Source organism: Gossypium raimondii, chromosome 9, assembly GCF_025698545.1.
Source record: "Gossypium raimondii isolate GPD5lz chromosome 9, ASM2569854v1, whole genome shotgun sequence".
In the NCBI taxonomy this organism is placed as follows: domain Eukaryota; kingdom Viridiplantae; phylum Streptophyta; class Magnoliopsida; order Malvales; family Malvaceae; genus Gossypium; species Gossypium raimondii.
In genome coordinates, this window is record NC_068573.1 from 42,773,269 (window position 1) to 42,796,494 (window position 23,226).

General features: G+C 33.6%; 3 protein-coding genes across 7 annotated transcripts; 1 reads left to right on the top strand and 2 right to left on the bottom strand.

The window, feature by feature from the left end:
- Positions 1-4,495: 4,495 nt before the first annotated feature.
- LOC105799938 (uncharacterized) lies at positions 4,496-6,171 on the bottom strand. Its single transcript, XM_012630760.2, has one exon. It carries the CDS (start codon positions 5,852-5,854, stop codon positions 4,664-4,666), a length of 1,191 nt encoding a protein of 396 aa, XP_012486214.1. The 5' UTR covers positions 5,855-6,171; the 3' UTR covers positions 4,496-4,663.
- Positions 6,172-15,324: 9,153 nt separating this feature from the next.
- Positions 15,325-17,837, top strand: LOC105799936 (uncharacterized). 4 transcript variants are annotated; one of them, XM_012630757.2, is made up of 5 exons: positions 15,325-15,627; positions 16,003-16,042; positions 16,122-16,282; positions 16,377-17,084; positions 17,421-17,837. In XM_012630757.2, the coding sequence occupies exons 1-5, from the start codon at positions 15,418-15,420 to the stop codon at positions 17,655-17,657; spliced, it is 1,356 nt and encodes a 451-aa protein (XP_012486211.1). In that variant the 5' UTR covers positions 15,325-15,417; the 3' UTR covers positions 17,658-17,837. The 4 variants fall into 4 exon arrangements, with proteins under 4 accessions (XP_012486211.1, XP_012486212.1, XP_012486213.1 ...); XM_012630758.2 differs by having other exon boundaries at positions 17,436-17,837; XM_012630759.2 differs by having other exon boundaries at positions 17,312-17,506.
- Positions 17,838-17,890: 53 nt separating this feature from the next.
- Positions 17,891-20,055, bottom strand: LOC105799939 (protein yippee-like). 2 transcript variants are annotated; one of them, XM_012630761.2, is made up of 6 exons: positions 19,942-20,055; positions 19,649-19,809; positions 19,050-19,093; positions 18,404-18,512; positions 18,221-18,276; positions 17,891-18,142 (listed from the first exon to the last, which is right to left on the bottom strand). In XM_012630761.2, exons 2-6 carry the CDS (start codon positions 19,742-19,744, stop codon positions 18,058-18,060), a joined length of 390 nt encoding a protein of 129 aa, XP_012486215.1. In that variant the 5' UTR covers positions 19,745-19,809; positions 19,942-20,055; the 3' UTR covers positions 17,891-18,057. The 2 variants fall into 2 exon arrangements, with proteins under 2 accessions (XP_012486215.1, XP_052477073.1); XM_052621113.1 differs by lacking the exon at positions 19,942-20,055 and having other exon boundaries at positions 18,404-18,515; positions 19,649-19,930.
- Positions 20,056-23,226: the final 3,171 nt, after the last annotated feature.

Below are 23,226 nucleotides of genomic sequence, written 5' to 3' on the forward strand. Positions count from 1 at the left end.
AAATAATCATAATAAGATACTTGAGTATGATCCATTTGAATTATTAATTAGGCCCCAAAATTATTATTTTTGCAAAATTTTAAACGGTAACTTTTATATATATATATATATATATTAAAGTTGATAAGGACAAAAAAAGTATTTACATCAATCTGTTATTCAAATATTCGAGTTATTTGAATTGTGAAATCCAACTCGAATAACTCAATTTGATTAACTTGAAATTCGATTTTTTTTAATCAAATCGAGTTTTGCTCACCTTTAATCACAAAGATGGCTGCCACCTTCCCAGCAACGGAAAAAGAGTTGTTGAGCTCTTTACTGGGTGAATGTAAGGATGTTTTCGTTGGATTTGGTGCCCTAATTGTAGTATTTTTTTTCTATGTACACTTGTAATTTTTAAACAAATTGGATTAAAAAATATTACGCATTGGTTTAATCTCCAAATATTATGCATTAGTTTATACGACTTTTATAAATTTTTTAATTTTGAAAAAAGTTGATCCCACAATTCAAATTTTTTTGGCTCCGACTCTTATTCAATGATTGCAAATAGATATAATTGTTTATGATGTTTATTTTCTTGTTATTTTATTGGTAATTATATTGTCCACTACTTTCTTATACTAACATATTACAAACGATGATTTTGATTTTAATTCGTTACTTGTTTAGAAATTTCTTTCTCAAGTATTATTAATAATTATAATTTATACCACCAAAAATAACATAGATGATTACAAAGTAATTACCTCTATCAATTAAATATGTCTTGGGAATTACAATTTCTTATAATTACCGGGTGATGTAATTACTACCTTAACATATTATGAAATTTTAAGCTAAAGTATTAAACTTTTTAAAGGTGAAATAGATCACTAAATTTCAATCTTCAAATAGTATTTGTTGTTTTGTTTAACCACATGGAACAAATACATAGGTGTCTTGTTGCTGTTCTTTTTTTATTTATAAAGGATTGACAATGCTGACTGACTAATTAAGATCAAAGTACTAGAAGTAAGTGAAAGATTAGGCATTTATCGGATTTCAGCTCCTCATTTTAACTTTTAATCATGATTAGGTAAAGATTCATGTGGGAAAGCTGGGTTCCAAATTCCAATAAGATGATAAATATGGTAGTGATCGCCAAATCTACCACATGCTTACTTCTTTGGTGCAGTTGATATTCATTCCAAAAAGATGGCTTAGGATTCTATCTTCCTAAACAGTTTACTAATTACACGTCTTTATGCATAAAATACTTCATAATAGAGATGGATTTTTAATTTTTCTCGTCTATGCTCGAATATCATAAAAGACAACTCAAGTTTGATTTGGTTGCTCTTCTTTTGATTTACACGTGAAAACATTGCAATTTGCAAAAGGGTAATAAGGGCCATGGACCTTACTGTACTTACTCCTTTGGGCCATCCATTTTAACTTCCATTCTCAATTAAAGAGTTTGAACATTGAAGGCTTAAACTGACCCAACATTTGAATCTTAACTCAATCTGTATACAAGTACACTCCCTCATAGTTGTACAAAGCTGCTTAGGCTGATATGAGAAAGATGATTGAATAAAGGAAATGAAGCAGGAGCAGGGTCCATATTCCCATTCTTTAAGTCACCAACCCTGGTTTAAGCTGGAGTATTCTTCACTTAAAGTCACCTCAATGTGACCGCAAAAACATTAAATCCACCATCCATGAGTGAATTCAGGATCCTGTAACCTTCTGGGGTGTTCATGAAGCTATACAAATTAAATTAGTAAACGTATGCACAATCCATCTGGTTTGGTGCCGAACAGTCCATCCAATGGCTAACAACTATCTAGGTCCCAAAGACTGCCACATTATGAAGAACTGAGCCGAACAATTTGAATGTAATTTCTCACTCAATTCCACTGCACTATTCCATTCTTTCATCTACACAAGCATCGGGAGGTGGAGATGAATGATCTTCATTCTCTGTTTCTGTCAATCCCCAAAATCCAAATGTTGCATTCTCATGAAACGAATCTTATAAGCATTCCAAGTAATATTTATCATATTAAACAAAATCAAATTACTAAATGCCTCTAAATAGAAGAAAATACAAAAACATCAAAAATAGAAAGGGAAAAAGAACTAACTTGGAATCAACAAGTTCAGTTTTTTTCCTTTAAAACTATGTACGAACTTTTTATTCTCCTTCAACAAGTTCAGTTTAATCGAAATTGGAAAGGGTAGGGCACTAAGTTATCCGTATGGGTAACAAAAAGAATAGCAGCATAGGAGATGGTGGAGAGGTAAACTGGCACATTCATATAATCATATATAAATCAATGATATATAATTTAAGGCTTAGTGGATATTTTCTTTTTGAAACAATATTACAAAAACCTCTGAACTGCACCATCAATGTCCAATTGAATTCAATTTTCGAACAAGGTTGAAGTCGGAGTAGGAATTTGCAACTTAGACACATTTATTGTTTAGCCCAACTATAAGAGACTTTTTTAGTACCCAAAGATATCCCCTGAAAAACAAATAGATTGTGATTCTTTCAAATACGCCAGACAACCGTTCCAAAAAAACATTGTCAATCAATCCCTTCCATTTGCATCCTCAGCTTATTCTGTAAATTAGACGCTAACCACTCATGTAAACCTCCAAAAAAGAAAGCATTCAGCTTGACTACTGGAATTATTCGAGACCATATCTCCTTTGTTGCAAGACAATCTCGAATAACATGTAGTATAGCCTCAGAGACATGCCCACATAGACCACAAGAACCATCTTGTCTAATCCCTTGCTTCATACGTTCCAAATTAGCACGTAGGTGTTGTTTGAGTAGAAGCCATATAAAGTACCTAGCCCTTTGAGGCCCTTGAAATTTCCATGAAAGCTCCCAAATCATTTCCTTCGGATTTCATGACTCATGAATTTTTCAATAGACACTTTTAATGGAAAAGGATCCAATTGATGACCTAACCCAAATGATCCTATTAATCTTGCTTCTGAATGGAGGGGAGGAAGGCTTAGTGAAATATTTTAATTCTACAAGAGGATTCAAAGAAGAATATATATATATTTTTAAAACAAAGTTAATTACTATACTTTAAATGTTACATGTACCCCTCCTTAAAACTTGGCTAAAAGCACTGCTAATAATATATTAAATAATTTTCCATGTATTATTGTTGGTAGGTCAAATTTAAACAAATTGTGGTTGTACATGCATATATATATACATGTGATCATAATTATATTAATAGAGTAAATGCATGATATCAAAGAGAATTTTCTTGCATGCATCTGAGGAGAAATGGATGTATCCTAGTCTGAACCAAATTTGGATGGATAAATAAGAAAGTGACTGAGACATGCCTGGATTCAGGTAGTTAATAATACCGTTAAGAGATATGCAGGGATCTCATGGACTCGGCTCCATAATTGGGTCCTGCTTATAAATGCGTGAGCTAGGATGTTCAGGGGAACAATATATATAGATGGATGTGCCCTGTTCTTTTCATTATTACTGTCCTGGGGAATTCCAAAGGTATCTCCCTTATCTAGAATGAACATATTTACTTGATGAAATTCTTTTCTTGGTTTCTGTATAGCATATAATAAGATGTGTTCTTTATTTAGCTTGTTTATAAAGCAAGCTTCAACCATTATCTAATGTAAAAACATCCCTGTTTAAGTCAAGTTCCAGGTTTACTTATAGATATGAACCCAGGATGTGTGTCATCTAGCACAAAACTAGACCCTCTTCTGTTTTTGTTTTCTTTTACCATGGCCGGCTTTTACTTTTGTTTTCTGGCAGTTGTTGGCATATGTGTTCCTTTTTTCTTTCTTCTTTGTCCATATTTTCTCAATAACAATGAATTGTGTTTTAATTCTTGAATTGAGGGTTGATTTTGGACAAAAGAAAAAAGATTTTAGATTATGATATCATCGGAGATAACCGAAGAACAAGATGAACAGAACCCTTATTTCATCAATTCAGAAGCTCAAAAAGAAAGCATTAGGCGGATAATCCAGCACCAGAAATCTCTGTATTGGTCTTCATCATCATCTTCTTCGATAACTTCCAACGCAGCGGCTTCGAGTTCCTCCATTTCGTCTTCTCGAAGAAGTAGCAGTTTATTAGAGTTGATGAAAAGCGGAAGCACGTCATTGAAGAGATTATTCGAAATGGAACATACTAGTTTGTTAACTCATTTCCAGGATTACAGTGGCTCACCAATCGTAAAATCTGTACCCTTATGGGGAAGTGATACAGATGGTGAAGTAGAGGATCCCTGGGCATCGATTAAGCCGATTGGATCGTTAGATAGGTTCGAAACCGGTAGCCTAAGTGGCTCTGTTTCAGATGGTAGTTCCATGGGAAAAGACTCTAGATTCAATAATAGGAAAACAAGAAATAGTAACCGTAGACTGAGCAGGAAAAAGTCATATAGGAAGCTGCCAGGTTTTAGATTCAGGTTGAGGTTGAGAAGACTTAGGATTATGATTTGTGGTAGATTGATCTGATTTATCTGTATCTAATTCACATTAAATTTACAAATGGAAATCATAAAGAAATGAAAAATCACAGACCTCGAATTCGAGTTCCTTTCAAGCAACGAACTGTACAAAATTGTGAACCTGTTTGAATCGGCTTTACAATGTGCAATCAAGAACTATATATCTGATTACACAAGACACAGTGCTCTGATAATAACTTTCCCATTGCACTTCCCTCTTCAACCATTAGTTTGCTACTTTGCTTATTCCAGAGATGGAGTCCATAGCTCTTCTCGTTTAGCTCTTGCAGCTTAGCTTCAAACCATTTGGGGTCAGCCTGTTGTGATGGCACCTTAAAAAGGCGAACTATTTTAATCCAATCAACAGGATAAAAGGCCACAGGTGGCAAGATGGTGAAATTGTAACCAGGTCTTCCTTCCACTCTATGAACCACCCTGGAAACCATATAGGGACCATTATGTCCCCATTTGTTACCATCAAAGGTTAAAGCAAATTCCTCAATGAACTTGTATAGGAGGGGATGGTTCATATCAAACACCAGAACTGCATTGTTCAATCTCGTCCAGTTCTTCGCCGAATTGATGCTTTGTGCTCCGATTGTATTCTTCAGACCTTTAAAACTTTTCAGCACTATGAAATCCGTGTCCAAGTAGACACCTCCGTACTTGTATAAAGCTGCCAGTCTCATTAAATTGGATAGATTCTGAGCCAGAGGGATCCCACCAGGGTCCTTTTCCCCACTCTTGATGTCATTGAACCAAGCTTCGGCTGGCGTATTCTTGAGCAAGAATGGCAAGTCTGGGGTCACTGCTTGAACTTTGAACCCACGATCGAGCAGGGGTTTAAGGATCATGTGACCCTGGGCAGAGTCCAGGGTTCTTGATAGAATCATCAGACAACCATGAGGATGTGCCTTAAAAACACTTTCCACAGCTAAGATTTCTCTTGTTCCAAAAGACTCAGCCGTCGAAATCCATGTCATGAAGAAATGAACCTCGCACTTGTGATTAAAGAATTCCTGGACCCGACCATGGAACTTCTCTGTCAACTCGTCCGACCTGAAAATCTCGTTTTCCGGTAGTTTTCTACGGATTCCCCTGTGAAACTGATCATTTTCACTATCACCTTCAACGATCATATTCCTTTGTGTAGAAATAGTGAATGAAATAGGAAGAACAGTGAAGGCAGCCGATTGCAGAGACATGTTAGAAATGATACTGTACGCAAACATAAAAAATATAAGAAGCGAAAACAAGACAATAGAAATAACAGGCGATTTGGACCGGCTAACAAGCCGGTGCCCAAAAATTTCATGAGAAACTACTCTTTTAAACGTCATGATACTTGGCAAGATATGGGGTGGAGTTTCAGAAGCAATTAGAATTTAGAGCTCCCAAAATAAAGCTTGGATGGAGGTCAGAGAAGAAAGAGATGGTTTGAAGTAAATAAAAAGAGAGTCAGAGACACGTCCCAAAGGAAACATGTATAGAATTAAACATATAAAAATGGGAAACTATGAAAATGGATTTGTTTTTCCCATACTTGGTTTTTCTTTAAACACGTAATAATATTTATTATAGGTCTAAGAATTCTAAAGGCATGTTGTCAGTCGTGTTTGGCAAGTTTGAAAAGCCGCCAGCCGCCGGGGTGTATCGAAAATAAAGGATGGAAATTAGCAGTTTCCTTGACCCTTCTTACGAGTTCTATTTATCCCGTCCTGCTTATATGACTAAATGGATGTCAAATTCATGCTCTTCATGGGTAAGGCTTGAAAGGAATAGCTGAGGCTATCCATAATCCTACAAAAAAGCCAATAATCATGTTATCTAAACGTTTAGCTTTTTAAGGAAATTTTGACCAATTTTTTTATTCCCATTAATAAAAACAACTCTCCGATATAATATTAACTGACAAAAATATAATAAAAAAACTTGTCCAAATTAACTTAAACCTGCTTTAAAATCTAAAGCCGATAAAGAAGAAAGGTCATAATTTTGAACATTACTTGTTAATTACCAACCCTATCTAAAATCACTCGATTTATTATTGACTTCTTCCTTTGTCTATGCTTTACAAAAACCTATTCTTTTTATTAATATGACCCACTTACACTCTTAAATACTATACCTAATATTCAGTATCTTGAATTTGTGGGTTTTAAGTTTTATTCCTACCATTCAAAATATTACATTTATGTAATAATTGGTTTTTAAATTAATTTCTATAATCATAATTAAGCAAATCCATTAAGATTTATTTCTTGCAATGCGGCTCTCTGACTTTAGGATTCAATTAATATACTTGGAATAGATTATGGATTCTGAATATATTATTTAATTATGTGTAAGTCATACATCCTAAGTTAAATTATTTTTTTATTTGATGTAATTTTATTAGCATCATCACCAGTTTGTTCAGTGATTTTTTTAATATCTATTTTGATAATATTATAAGGTTGTCCCAAAATAATAATTCTTTTAAAATTATAAAAATATAAACCTAATATTTCCTCCAATAACAAATATCTTTCATACCAATACATCTCCATAAATTCCATCCATACATATTTGAAATGCGGTGCCTCAACCAGTATAATTTTTTTAAATCAAACTTCGCTTGAAACCTATTCAATATAATACATACATTCATATTTTATATTTGAAATCTATTAATATGATATTTGTAAATATTTTAAAATAATAATTCATCTGAAACTATAGATCCAAGTATCAATATATAATAATACTAATCAAATGTATATGTATCTGTATGGTACTCACTGTGTTGACCAAAACCAGTCTATGCATATATTACCTAATCTTAAGCTACCTCAGCAACACCCAAATTTCAATGCTTTATAGTTTACGTTTCTATTTTTCTTTTCCTTTTGAAATTAGTTAAAATTGATTGAATTGAATATCGGTGAGTCTTAGCTCGATTGGTGAGAGGCTATAAGTAATTTTAAACATTGTGTTAAAAGAGCAGATATGATCATAATCTATATTTATTTGTCCTTTTTACTGGGTTTGATGGGTATAAATGATTTTAGGAAATAAATTATAAAAATTTATTGTTTTAAAAATTGATGATAAAAACAAATAAAAACTAGTGGAAGGGAGCAAAATAAGTTGATATCAATTATAATGGATTAATAAGAGAGGACCAATCGGTTTCGGTTGATGATGTTTTAGGGAATTGACTAATTCTTTGATTTTCACCCATCTGAATATATAAATTATATGGACCAGCATTGGAGGTCTTGATGAAGACCAAAATTTGGTCCCTAATTATATTTTGGAAGATGAGAAGTCCCTATAAGGCTTAAGTATTTACAATTTTTATTTGATAAGAATTATTTATAATAATTTTAAAAAAAACTTCAATTATTATAAAAATTAGTCATGAATCATGATAAAATTTTACTTTTGTTATGTCATGCCAGGTACAAAAAAATCATCATAAAATATTTAATAAGAGATAAAAAAAAAAATCTATGCTGCTTTATGATAATTTATCTTCTTTTCTGTCTTGCAGGTCTTTACTTCTCCGCAACTTGGATTTAGCATTAAACGCATGTATGCATTAAATTATTATGTTTATTAACAATGGTCTTAATCTCTAAATTAGCTCAACTAATTATTTTATAAAAAATCCAGGCATCTAACAAACACAAAGATGACAACATGTGGAAATTTCTGCATTATTTTTATTTTCGATACGTATTTTATCCATTAATTGCTGTATTTGTAAACTGAGTAATCAAATCGTGGCTACATGATTAATGAAGACTTTAAAAGGATGGAAGGAGGAGGGCAGGACGGCTTGCCCCCAAACATTTGACTTTAAGCACCCATTTGATTGCCTTCTCCATTGGGTCTAAACGATACAACTTGTTTAAGCACGTCCACACCACCACACACTGTTATAGGTTTTTATTTAGATTTATTAACCTATATATTAATATTCTGACCCCCAAACATACTTCATTTTGACTTTTAATGGTAAAATTTTATTAAGAATAAAACCTTTTTATAATACATTATTAATAAATTTTAATTGATTAAAGCGTTTGAAAATAGTTTAAGTTTAAATTTAAATGGTTTGATCCTAAAACCTCAAATTTGAGTTATTTTATTGGGACATAGAGAATTTTGACATATTATATTTACAATTAGGAGCATTTTAATAAAACATGTCAACGTTAGTGGCTAAATTGGTCATTAAACCATAATTTTATTATGTTTATGGATTTATTTTAAATATTCATATTATGAATGTATCTAAACAGTACCATTTAGATATTGTTTTGTAAAGACAAGTTGTCTGGCAATAGTACTTTAGATATTTGTAATGATTTCCATTTTAGGATTTGAGTGAAAAACAATAATTCAAGGGTGTTTAAATAATTAATCAAACGATTAATTGAATATAATTAATATTAATTGATTTTTAATTGTTTAACCATTAATCGAACCAAAATTTATATATTTTTAATTTTTGGTCAAAATAAGTATAAAACATATCAAAAAATAAATTGATAATGTCAATTTGACCGAATTAAAACTAACTGATAACTGAATTTCAAAAAATTCATTAACTGACGTCCAACCGAATTAGATGAATTAACCGATCGATTCAATCAGTTAATTACATTTTAACCGAAATTTAAACACTCCTATATAGCATACATGTTGTTGATTATTTTATGTACCTTACCGTGTCGAAGTAGAGTTAAACTCCATTTATAGTGTTAGAAAATTCTAATGTATTCTTACACTTTAATTAGAAAAAAAAGAAATAAAATTTCAAAACAACAAATTTAATAAAATTAATAGCCACTGTTTTGTTAGGATTAAAATTCCAAAATTTTTAAATATATATATAGAGAGAGAAACTAAAAACATCATCAAAGTGTAAAGACTAAATAACATAGTTTAACCTACCTAAAATGAATTAGTAAATTTATTTGTTTGTTTGCGAAACCAGGGCTGAAATTTTTTATATGATTCCTTTAAAAATTTTAAAATTTAAATTAGTAAAGGTAAAATTGTACTTTGACCCTCTTAAAAATATAAAAATTGATTTAATCATTTAAAATGATAAATATAAAATCTATTAAAATAATAAAATTATATTACAATTTAAGTTCGGAAGATTAGATTTATTGTGCATCAAATTTGAATACAGAAAGTATCATCTAAATGGGGGCCCACAGTAAGTTTTACTGTTTGCAGCAAACTTGGGGCTTTAAAGAAAGAAACAAAGATTAAAAGATAATTGGTGAAACCATGAAGAAACATCGTTTTCATCATATCAGAAGCTTCCTTAATCTCATTGCTTTATTACTTTGATCCTTTGCCTCCCCAATCATCCCATAATCAATTACTTGCTTTTCAGCATGCAATATATATGGGTAAACTACTTAGTTGGTCACCCAATTTTTAAAATATTTTTATTTTGATCACCCAAAATGAATTTTTTGCAATTTGATCACTTCATTTTTAGAATATTTTCATTCTAGTCACCCAACCTTAAATCTCTAACGGCGATTAACTGTATACGCCACATTGTAACACCCCTTACCCGTATCCAACACCGGAATAGGGTACGAGGCATTACCAAAACACATACACTTGTAAACGTATTTAACCGAGTTATAAAATTCATCTAAATTAAAACTTTCAAAAATAATTAACATGTTTCTATAACTTTTCACAATATATCCTCAAAATATTATAATCATAATAATTAGGGCCTACGAGACCCGATACATACTCATGCAATTTAATGCTTCATTTCCATTTCATTCAATTCGCAATTCCTCATGCTCACAATTTAAATCATATCACTAGCAATTTCCATTTAATTCACTTACAATTCAATGACATTAAGTTCAACACTAATACGTATTTGCCATTTAAATCAACGTTTATCGATTATACCATTCAATAACACATTTATGAAATTCTCAATTTTGAAATGAAAATATCACTTTAGCTTAAATAACAACATCATCCTGGTATAAATACACTACCACTTATCCATTTACTTTAATTCTTTTGGGCCCATTTGTCACTTACCATCCTTAATCAAATTAGGGAACAGTTACGGAAGATTGAGTACTTCACTTCCACTTTGCCATAGTATAACTATGGTCTTACGTATGATCACTTATCACTTGTCCCTGATCAGATAAGTGTAGCTAGGCTACCACTTATCACTTTGTCACTTGATCAGATAAGTGTAGCTAAAGCTACCACTTATCACTTTGTCACCTATCACTTATCACTTTGTCACTTGTCACTGATTAGAAGTACTCAAATCCGGCGTTTCGCTCAATTTGATCATATATTCAGTTTTCACATTTTTATTTTATTCTCATTTCATCAATAAATATATATTTCATCATACATTATATAATTCATGAAATTAACATTTAATCATTAAATTCCAGCCATATGAACTTACTTGTCATTATCTTTCCACACTCGTTTTCTATGCACATCACACAAGATATAAACATATCATTCAACCATAGTCGCAAGCTGGTGTATTTAAACATAACTCTTTTTGGGGCTAGCCACATAATAAACCATTTCAATGCATAACTTATAAATTTAACGTGGCATAGTCTAGCCACTACTTGGCCAAAGCCTAAGCATGTATACCAAATATGTTAGCCAAATACACATATAGCATAAGCCTTATAAGCATGGATGAGTACAACATTTATTCATGTATCAGGCTTACCAACATGTGTTAATTCATAAACCATTCATGACATTATTTCATGCCAAATCATATACCGAATATATCATACACGCATACTATGAAACTTTATTTTCACACATGAGCTTAAACCATGACCAATAATAAACAAATATAAGCATCATTTCTATTTCATCGTTTATCAATTATAATCAAGCATATGACCAATTATACACAAATCATTCATATATTTCTCAATTTTCCTCCACCTCCTCTCCATTCCTCATCCTTAATGTGTATAACACATTTAAACAACATTATTCATACTTTCACTATTTTCTTGTATGTAAAATTCAAGCTGTCCGTCTGAGTCTAAGTCACTAAATTATTTTTATCTGGAGATACAGAGCTCCAAATTAAGATCCGTAAATTTTCCCTGAAACTAGACTCACATATATTCTTACCATAAAATTTTCAAAATTTTTGGTTCAGCCAATTAGTACAGTTTATTCTTTAAAGTTTCCTCTGTTTCGCTGTCTGACAGCTCCGACCACTCTTCACTAAAAATGAATTAGCTAATTGTACAGAATTCCGATGATATTTTTGTTTGTTTCCTTTGAAAATAGATTCATTAAGGATTCTAAGCATATAAATTATAACTCATAATTATTTTTATTCAAGTTTTGATGATTTTCTAAAGTCAGAACAGGGGAACCCGAAATCATTCTGACATTGTCTCAAAAAATTTATTATATCTCATGATTTAAAATTCCATTTCTTACATTGTTTCTTCTATGAGAAACTAGGCTCAACAAGATTTAATTTCATATTTTATTCACCCTATAATTTAATTCCCACAATTTTTGGTGATTTTTCAAAGTTATACTACTGCTGCTGTCCAAAACTGCTTTAGTGCAAAATGTTGATTTCCATTTTGCCCCAAATTTCACAGTTTATACAATTCGGTCCTTTCTCAATTAACCCCTCAATTAATCTAATTTTCTCAATTAATACTTTACCTAGACATTATAAGTTGTATCACAACTATTGAAATTCAGAATTTCCACATATAACTCTATCTTGAAACTCTTTTACTATTAGGTCCCAAACATTCACTTTCTATTAAATTCTTTCAATAAAATCAGCATATGAACAATTTAAAGCTCTAATTCCAAGCTAAATCATCATATACTTCCAGAATGTATTCATAGCAACTTTCAACTTCTTTCATAGAATCAAAAACTAATGAATACAATAAGTGGGCCTAGTTGTAAAAGTCACAAAAACACAAAATTTTCAAGAAATAATCAAGAATTGAACTTACCTGCAGTAAAAATAGGAAGAACCAGCTTAAGAAAACCCTTCTATGGTGTTTTTGCTGATGAGAATGCGGAAAAATAAAGAGAAATCTAGATAATTCCACTTTGGTCCTAACTTTATTAAGTAAATTTTGCTATATTCCAATTTTGCCCTTAATTCTCCTTACTTTGTTGCTGATTTCATGCCTTTGCCGTCCAGCCCAAATAGAACTTGGGTCTATTTCCCTTTTAAGCCCTCTTCCTTTTATCATTTAAGCTATTTAATCATTTCCCATAATTTTGCATTTGTTACAATTTAGTCATTTTTGTTCAATTAATTATCAGAACTTTAAAATTTCTTAACGAAACTTTAATACTAACTTTTTAACGCTACATAAATATTTATAAAAATATTTATGGCTCGGTTTAAAATCCCCGAGGTCTCGATACCTCATTTTCGATTCTAATTATTTTAATATTTATTTCTAGTGTATTATTCACTATTTCAAAAATTTTCCTAACTTCACATTTAACTTATACTCACTAAATTAATAATATTTTCTACCCATTTGTCGAATTTAGTGATCTCGAATCACCGTTCCGACACCTCTGAAAATTCAGGCCATTATATTTTTCCTCGTCGGATTTGTGGTCCCAAAACCACTAATCTGACTAGACCCAAATCGAGCTGTTACACACATCATGTTTACACTTTCATTTTAGTCACCCAATTTTTAGGTCAATTTCATTTTGGTCACCCAAAATGAATTTTTTTAAAGTATTGACTGGGGTATAAAAAATCAATGATTAAAGTGAAAAGCAATAGAAACTAAAATAATTCACAAATTGTTAAATTGTACTTGTTTATCCCATCGCTGAAAATTTAATTTTTTAATATTGAAATTTGAAAAATTCAAAACATCCAAATAAATTGTTGAAATTTTTTATTCATTGATAATTTTAAGCGATTTATTACTATAATATCAAAATTAATTAATTTAATCTCCTTTTAATTTTTAAAATTTTATTTTATTTTTATAAATTATCATTAACAAAATGAACTCAAATTTTGTCTATAAAACTTAAATTCCTTTTGATTATATACTCTCTAATATTCCATGTTGTGAAAGTAAATGAAAAGATACTTGCAATTAATTAAAGACATAATGACTTTTTTGGCTCTCCAACTTTACAAAAAAATTATTTTAGCCATTCATTTAATTTTTCGCTTCTTTTAGCCCTAAAACTTGCATTTTTTGTCAAATCATCCCAAATTAGATGAAAAAGTTAATACGTGTTAACTTTGCTGATGTAGCATACATGTGGGTTTGCCAAATAGATGACACATCAACATTTAATTAAATTTTAAAATTTAAATAATATTAAAAACTATTTTATAAGTTTTTAATAATTTTAATGATTTTTAAATTTTAAGAATAGTTTTATATTTTTTTTGAATTTTTGAATTTTAATTAAATACTTACATGTCATCCACGTGTACGCAACATCAGTAAAGTTAAAATGTTAATTTTTTATTTATTTTGGGGTGATTTGACAAAAATGTAAGTTTAAGGATAAAAAGGCAAAAATTAAATAAAGGGCTAAAATGACTTTTTTGTAAAGTTTGAGGATCAAATTAGTCATTATGCCTTAATTAAATTAATTGCTTGTTTTAGGTTTAGGTAAAGAAGCGATGAAAAAATACGAGTTTTGTTTGGAATGGAAGATAAGATTAATTAATTGTAAATATGTTTTTTGCTTTTAGCTTAGTATGGAAGATTCAAGATCATATAACCAAAAGAAATTTGGGTTTCGTGGACAACTATTAAAGACAATAATTTTCATTAATAATTTTTGAAAATAATTTCAAAACATCAAAATAAATTAAATAAATTGTTGAAATTTTTATCCATTGATAATGCAACCGATTTGTTATTATAATTTTGAATATTTCTATTTAAAATTTATATTTCAAATAAGTACAATTTGATAATTTTGTGTATTATTTTAGTTTTTACCATTTTTCACTTTAATCCTTAATTTTTTCTTACCACAATCAACACTTCAAAAGATATTTTTGAATGACCAAAATGAATACGTCTTAAAATAGATTAGTTTTTAACCATAAGAATTAAGTAAGATGATAAGGGTTAGTATTTAAATTTGGTTCTTTTATTAGGATTTTCATCGATTTGAGTTTGAATATTTTTAATTTATATTGATTTTAGAGTTTGATTTAATATAAGCTTGAGTCAGTCCATGCCAATTGTTGCTCTTACAATGATCCTAGAAACTAGATCTCAAATCCCAAATCGGACGAGGTCTAACCGGTCTCTTTCAGCAGCCCTTAAACAGGATAGTGGCTCCAGAGAAGGCTTACCAAAAGGCCCAAATTTGATACGTTATTTTAGGATTTGATCATACACCAACATTTCAGGGAATATGGTAACCCCAATGCTGTATCGACTGGACCCTGACCTCTTAACAACTTTTAAAAAACTGGTGGCCATAAATGGAGTATAGCACCTGGAACTGCAAGCCGATTATGAAACTAGTAAAGAGACAGATGTGACCGCCATCGAACGGCGTGGGATCAAAACAAAGGCTCTCTCGAAATGTTAAAAACATAACAGTTGCCAGTTAGGTTGAGAGATTCTTACGCAAGTAAAGCCAGATTCAAACTCAACTCATACGGTCATTACGTGTCTAAACGCCACGTGGATGATGATACCAATCCCCTTGCCTTCTTTATCCCGATCAGGTCCCACCCATTTTATAGAGATCACCACCACCACAACCAAAATTATTACCCACAATAGACAAAAGCAATGATTTTTGTGAACCACAACTGAAAGCCGCAAGTGAGAGAGCGAGAGTTACTGTTGTGAACTGGAAAATGATGAAAACCTTAACAAGCTCTTGTTGCTCCAAGCCCATCATTGAGAAGCATAATGATGTCGGGTTTTCTTGTTTCAAGGATCTTTCTCTTAATAGACCTCAACTATGCTTATTTCCTTCAAAAGATGTTGTTAGAATCCGGTCCTTGCATTTGCTTTCTCTGCAACACAAGCGTCTGCATCCTCTTCTTTCATCACAGGACTCGCAGGTATGTACCCTTTATCTCTATTTTCGGTTTTTTTCCCCCTTAGAGATATTTCTTCAAATATTTATGGTTTTGATTTATTTTCTTCTTGTACTGGTTCTTGAATGGTTTTGGTTTCTGGAAACTGTAATTCTTGCCTTCTGTTGTTGAGGAAACTCGTTAGCATGATTCCCAAGTTTCTGCTCTTTTTTTAATATATATGATCTTCCCTGTGAATCTTTAATCTAGTCTGGCAGTGACTGCCTTTTAATATTTAAGGAATCTTTTAGACTGTCTATTTCTAAAGAATTTAATAATCAATCGATGGTTTCGTTTAAATGTAGAAACGTAATATATTGTTTCATTTACCGTTTCAATCGGTAAATTTCCATTATGTAGGTGGAGTTGGAAACGGTGGAAACTCAACCTGAACAAGAAAGTAAGATCTTGCAGCCTTTTAAATATTTGTCTGTTATTGATTTTGCTGAAATTCTCATTTTAAATCCTGTAATGCACAGTTCCATCAAAGACTGTTAATGTCAGATTCCAGTTAGAGAAGGAGTGCTCCTTTGGAGAACATTTTTTTATAGTAGGTGATCATCCAATGTTAGGGTTATGGGACCCTGAAAATGCTGTACCACTGACTTGGTCTGAAGGACATGTTTGGACAGTAGAGCTGGTAAGGAGGAATCTTATGAAGAATGTGAAATATTTTTAATGTTGAAACTCGCAATGGCCATATTGATGACATTTATTGTTTTGAACTTGCTCAGGATGTACCTGTTCGAGTATCAATCCAGTTCAAATTCATTCTTAAAACTAGCACTGGGAACCTTTTATGGCAGCCGGACCCTGATCGGATATTTGAATCCCGTGAAACTGAGACCAATAATACCATTGTTGTTTGCGAAGACTGGGATAAAGCTGAATATCAGAAAATTATAGAGGAAGAGGCATTAACTAATCAAGACGGACCTCTTCTTGATTCTGAGATGGCAATCGTTGCAGAAAACTTGACACCTCCAGAGGAAGAACTAGTCCCTGACATAAATCATACCTCTCCTGGAGAGGAGCAATTACAAGCATTACCTGAGGAATTGGCCACTGGCAATGGTGATCCTTCACCAGAGAAGCCATTGGCTATTGTTGCAGAGAACATTAGTTACCCAACAGAAGACTTCATAGCAAATGCTGCAGATGATGGAGTGCTTGATTTGAAGAGAACTAACTACCCAGATGATGAAGCTTTGGATATTTCAAATAAGAATGTTTTGGTAGCAGAAGACATTGGTGATATCAGCAGAGCAACTGAAGAAGTTGAGGGAAATATGATAGCATATGAAGGTAATCCTGTTCTAGTGCCTGGCTTGAGTCCATTAACAACAGTGTCAACTGAAGAAGAGATGTTGAGTGATGATGAGAATAGTACAATTAATGCATTGATTGGAGTCGATGAAGCCTTAGATCACAATTTGTCTGAGGTAATTGCCTGATGAGTGTATTGCTCTGCCCTTTCTGATGGTTTAAGAAAAATGGCATATAAAATTATTGCAAATGGGACAAGAATTATCAATGCTTGATCAGTTATTCTAATATATAAAGCCTCAAATGTAAAGGAAAGACTTCAATGCTTTAATCAGTACAGAATTATCAATTACTTGCCCATTTGACAATCTGTGATGCTTTGATATGAACTTTACAATGATAGGGTTAAGGGAGGCAATATGTAGTTTTCCCCTTGCAAAATCTGCCTTGGTTGTTGGTATTGCGGCTGATAAAGTTATGCCTTTTCCTTTGCGATGTTATTTTAATGCCAGCATAATAATGTTCAGTTAGATGAGAAGCCAGAACCTGAAGGAGAACAATCGGAAGAAGAAACAACTGCAGTAGCCAAGGACGATGAGGAGCAGCTCAACCAGCATATTCAGGAGCCCCCAGTAGCCAAAGAAGAACTTCCTGATGTGGCGCCTTTTCACAGAAATGTGTTGCAAAGTGATGTTCAGTGGGGTCGTAAAACATTGCAGAAGCTTCTCAACGGTTTAAGATTTCTATAGCTCATCTAGACTAAACTAGATATTACATATGGTCAATGAAGGATGCATGTACATACAAACACTGCTTCCTTTTATTCTGTTGTGTATTCTATCATGTGAAGTAACCAGAATTTTGTACTATGCGTTCATGGTGTGTTCTGTATTAATATCAGGAGTTAACAAGCAATCCATTTGGTAATATGTAAAGACTTGCATAAAGATTTCATTAGGAAACAATGACAAACAACATGGACTTTGACGAATGGTATCATTCTAGTATCAATTGCAAAGGAAGTTCAGTAACAGAAAATATTTCCATATTAAGAGGCCATGGAAGGCCAACAATCACATGAGATTAAAAGGATGTACAATTAAGACGTTTGGTCAAATGGCAAACTGCCAAAACTGAATTGCAAAGTAATCAAGCATTATCAGCATCACTTCCACTAACCATAGCATCATGATTCACCAAATAGTTGCTTCCATCAGGACCCAACACCTTAAACCTGCTCCACAGTTAGAAAATACATTTGAGAGCATTGCAATTTTACATGCAAACCAAAAGAAAAAGGTGAATATGGCACCTCTCAAGAATGAACTTTCCCTCTTTGTACTTCTGAGTCTTTTCATGTGCAGACTCCTAGAATCACTCAGAATTCACAACGTTAGCAGAAGAGAAAAGGTTCTCTGAAAATAACTCATGCACCTAAGCCTTGAAAAGAAATCAAACCGGCAAATGCGCCAAAAACTGAAAAACTAGTTCTTACATATTTCCATCCCACAATTGAGCCACACCCAACACAGAATATATCAACAACAGTGTGCAATCCAGTCATCATCATGCGTTCTTCTTTCTCTCCCACTGTGATATTCACACTGCTATGCATTAAAAAAGAAAATAAGTAATTTGAACCACTCATATCTGCAGATTATGCTATGATATAAGTAATGAAGCATGCCCCAAGGCTTTGAAATCCATCATGAGTATTTTGCATTTGCCTATTCCATGGTTCTTCTTGCAACAATGCATATACTTCACTTATAGTCTAGAGATTTGACAAACTAAGCAGTCATTAATGAAGGGAAATCATAGAAAAGTCATGAATGACTTATTTATTTTGAGCTGTCTGCTTGTCAGTGTGTTGTCTAGAATAGCGGGTAGCTGACTGGTTCAGATTGTTGACTTCTTGGTGTTTATTTAGTGGCAATAAGATGATCTGGGTCATCTTTCTTTGTGCAAATTGAAAGAAAAGAGCATACATACCACAATCAAAACCTCACAAATACATAGCTCTCACTGATTGCAGAAAGGAGAGAATAAATACATAGTAATATAGTAGAAAAGAACAGTGCTAGACAAGACTCTACAGACAAAAGTTGACTTTATACAGTACGCAACAAAGGAACACTTACACCTTATCAAAGAGATAAGCCTTTCCATGCCTGCAGTGGAAAGACTGAAACACGGGTAAAGGATGAGGTTAGTATGTGTCTGTATTGCTGAAATATAACTGATATTATACCAGGGGACAATGAGAAAACAGGGTTTAGATGAAGAGATAAAAGACAGAAAATCCATTCAGGTTCGAGTAAGTATTGACAATCTCCCCTGTTAGTATGATGATTCTAAGAGTATCCAAAATTTAACAAGTTAGACTAACGTACAACCTACTTATTCTACTTCTTCAATCAAAGCAAATATTTATACAAGAATCAATATACCAACATCCACAATTGCAAAACAAAAAAGGAATCACATTGAATGTAATGTGCAACATTTCAGCAATCAGAAGCAGAATAAGGCATCAGTTGAATCCCCACTATTATTTAGATGATGGTTCAATCATATTCGGTTTATCTATCACAATATTTATCAATTTCCCGTAACCCAAGAACACTTCAGAAAGGAACCCAGAATCACATGTAACCCCCATAAAAAAAAACACTAACAATGTAGAAAACTAACACGTGAAAGATCAAAAGATGTTGTCAGCAATAAGAAAAAAACGAACCTTAGAAATGATGTCGTCGAGGAGAGCCAGATGGGTATGGCAGTGGTTGCAGCTATAAACGCTTCCTTCAAGGGTAATTACGAACAACCTCCCCATTCTGCTTTTTTTTTTTTTTTCCCTCCCTTTCCTTATCAAAAAACCTATCAATCTTTCCACTAAACCTTCAAAAAGAAATCAAATAAACGAGAAAAAAAAAGTAAGAATGGAAGAAACTGGATCGAAAAAGAAACCAATGTAGGAAAAGTAATGGCGGACGTGTAATGTACACATATGTTACATATGAATGACATTACCTTTACCAATTCCGAGGCAGCAGTCACAGAGAGCAAAATATAAATGAAAATCGCGATGAAATTTGGAGCCAATACTGGATCGGTTAACCCAATTTTTATTTATATGATTCCAGGTTAAAGAAAATATGGATAGTTGAGTTGAGCGTAATTTATAATCTTCATTATTAATATTAATTTCTGGAACTTTTAGCTTATAACTAGTTTATTAAATATATTTTTATAATTTTTAAAATATATATTTATTAATTATATGAGAATTTTGATTTAATTTATAATTAAATACACTTTCTTCTGACTTATAAAGATTAATTTATTTATCTTTTAAACAAAGATTCAAACGCGACGCAGATTTCACCCATCGTCGTCGCACCGTAGGGAATAACGGCTAATTTATCAAAAAAGCCCATTTTTAAAAAAATTACCGAAATGAGCCGATTTTTTAATTATTTACCGGAATGGGCCATTTTCCGCGAAATCGCGTCCACGTCGGTAGCGATGTCGAGTGCGTGACAGATATCGCGTCCGTCGGTAGCGATTGCCGACGTGGAAGGAAATCGCGTCCTTGAGGAAGCGATTTCCTTCCACGCCGGCAGTCGCATTGACATGGACACGATGTCATGCCACGTAGCGCGGTACCGGGGACGCGATTTTGACGCTGATTTTACGTTTGAGTTTTCTGACTTTTAGGGTTTAGGGTGCAAGCTTTTTAGGGGTTAGGGGTCCCAGAAAATTTTTTTTCGAGTTGACGTATCTGGTCAAATAGTGGGAAATCGCTTCTACCAGGATGCTATTTGAGAAGAAATTGTGAAATCATGGCCTTGTGGACACGATTTCGCTACAGTGGTCATGTAAGAAATAATTTTTTTTGACGTTTTCTGAGCAAATAGTATAAAATCGCTAATACCAGGATGCTATATGAGAAGAAATTGTGAAATCGTGCCCTCGTGGACGCGATTTCGCTACAGTTGGTCATGTAGAAAATAATTTTTTTTGACGTTTCTGAGCAAATAGTGTCAAATCGCTACCGTGGATGCGATTTTGCTACTGAGCAAGTTTAATGAGGCTATAAATTAGGCAGAAAATGTTCTTAGAATGCATAACTCACAGCAGAAACATTTTAGAGAAGCTAAGAAACTTAGAGTTTCAAAATGAGTGAACGTATTAGTGTTATTATTTACTACGATTGTGAGGTTTGCCACACCGAGAATGGTGTTTTTTTTTGTCGGAGAATACGGTCATGATTGTCATTTAGCCAAAACATAGATTTGTGAACTCCGTAAAAGAATTAGGCGTAAAATCTTCAAACGACGCTAATGAAAGTTCATCAATGACGATCGATTTTGTTCTTCGTTGATCCGGTGACATATGACTCGTTCGACATAAAAGGTGCTCGTAGCTTGGAGGCAATGGTGCAGACTCATCTTGCTAGCGAGCAACTTATATTGAGTTATATGTACAATTTACGCCGCCAATTGATGTACTTCCGTCCGGTGTTCAAGATGTATACGACCGGCCGACACTTTCGGTTAGCGTGTTACAAAATACGGAACGACCCATGTTCGATAGCGGTGTCGAATGCACATCCCCAAGACACTCGTCGGTGGATGGGACATGTACGTCGGTGGCTCGACGTTTGACGCCGGAAATACGAGTGGGAAGCGCATCAAGTTCTACTGGATGGCAATCTACATCCAATTGGGGACGTTATCAAATGCCCAGAAAAAGGGATGACGTACTACCTACGACATCAACCGATGAGGGGACGTCGTACGCTGCAGATGATTGTGGGTTAGAAGGTGACTCCGATGTGGATCCACTTCGAGAGCCCGGGCCGGATGGTGCAGAGGTGGGATTATTTTCTGAACCGGAGCCTATTCCAACAGAAGGTGAAGATGGTGATAGAAGTGCAGATGATGAAGAAAATCCACGATTCAGAGCATACTCACCTCCAGCCCACATGCATAATGTCGATCTGTCAAATGATGATGCGTTAGAGTTTCTAGATCTACCACACCGGGTGCGCGATCGTACAAGTTCGGGGGTAGATCTCGGTGAACTTGAAGTTGGTAATCAGTTTACCAATAATGATAGTTTTATTGGTGCTTTGAAACAGCATAGCATCAAAAACGGCGTTAATTACCACGTCGTTAAATCAAAATCTGATAAGTTTGAGGTGAAGTGTGCGGTGGAAGACGGCACATGTTCATGGAAAATCGTCGCCTCGTTAAGGAAGAGGACAGGGTTGTGGGAGATCAAAAAGTACAAAGGTCCACATACATGTGCTGCAGTATGATTGAATGTGTCTCGAATAATATTTTTATTTTCCAATGTTGCATTATTTAATGTACTCCCTCCCTCTGTAGGTGTTTTAGAAGATCACCCGAAAATGGATTCAGCTATGTTGGCTAGCTTGATACTGCCCACGATAAAAGCAGATCCTCGGACTTCAGTGCCGGCGATAATTGCCAATATCCGTAGCCAAATGGGGTACACGCCCTCTTACCGCAAGGCTTGGATAGCTGAGCAAAAGACATTGGAGAAGATGCATAGTGGGTGGGACGCCTCATATAATGAAATATGGCAATGGTGTCAGGTGGTACAGAGATACGTCCCAAGTGCCATCACAGACCTTGAAACGGAACATGCGTACTACAACGACCGATTGCTACGTGGATGCCAAGTGTTCAAAAGCCTATTTTAGACCTTTAAGCAATGCCGAGACGCATTTCCCTACTGCAAGCCGTTGGTACAAATTGACGGTACCTTCATGTTCGGTAGGTACACTCATCGGCTATTGGTTGCAGTGGCATAGGACGGCGGTGGGAGAATTCTTCCAATTGCATATGCAATAACACCGGGGGAGTCGTCTGATGACTGGGATTTCTTTCTCTCTAGGTTAAGGAGGCATGTGTGCCCCAACCTGATATCTGAGTTATTTCAGATCGGGGCGCCGGTATACTAGCTGCATTTGATAGAGAGGGAAGCTTGTGGCAGCGTACACACCATAGATATTACCTGGGACACGTTGCTTCGAACTACTACAGGCAATATCCATCTAAGACGGAACGACGACAAGTGACCAACAATGGTATTTACTGTATAACTGTATTATTTTGTTTGTCAAATTGAATTAGTTTTATTGGTAGAAGCGGTATAAAATATTCACTATGTTCTTATATTGGTAGGGTATGAAATGAATAAAGATCGTTTTCACGAGATGTTGGCAATCTTGCGATCCCAAAACGGAGAAGGGGCGGACTACCTTTGCAACATACGTTTCGAACA

Bases quoted from the DNA above. Each gene is read 5' to 3' on its own strand.
- LOC105799938 (XM_012630760.2), bottom strand. From the start codon at position 5,854: ATGACGTTTAAAAGAGTAGTTTCTCATGAAATTTTTGGGCACCGGCTT.
- LOC105799936 (XM_012630757.2), top strand. From the start codon at position 15,418: ATGATGAAAACCTTAACAAGCTCTTGTTGCTCCAAGCCCATCATTGAG. The intron at 15,628-16,002 runs GTATGTACCCTT...TCCATTATGTAG, and splicing joins TTTCATCACAGGACTCGCAG to GTGGAGTTGGAAACGGTGGA. The intron at 16,283-16,376 runs GTAAGGAGGAAT...GAACTTGCTCAG, and splicing joins ATGTTTGGACAGTAGAGCTG to GATGTACCTGTTCGAGTATC.
- LOC105799939 (XM_052621113.1), bottom strand. From the start codon at position 19,744: ATGGGGAGGTTGTTCGTAATTACCCTTGAAGGAAGCGTTTATAGCTGC. The intron at 19,094-19,648 runs GTTCGTTTTTTT...CCCGTGTTTCAG, and splicing joins TCGACGACATCATTTCTAAG to TCTTTCCACTGCAGGCATGG. The intron at 18,143-18,220 runs GTGCCATATTCA...ACTGTGGAGCAG, and splicing joins GGAAAGTTCATTCTTGAGAG to GTTTAAGGTGTTGGGTCCTG.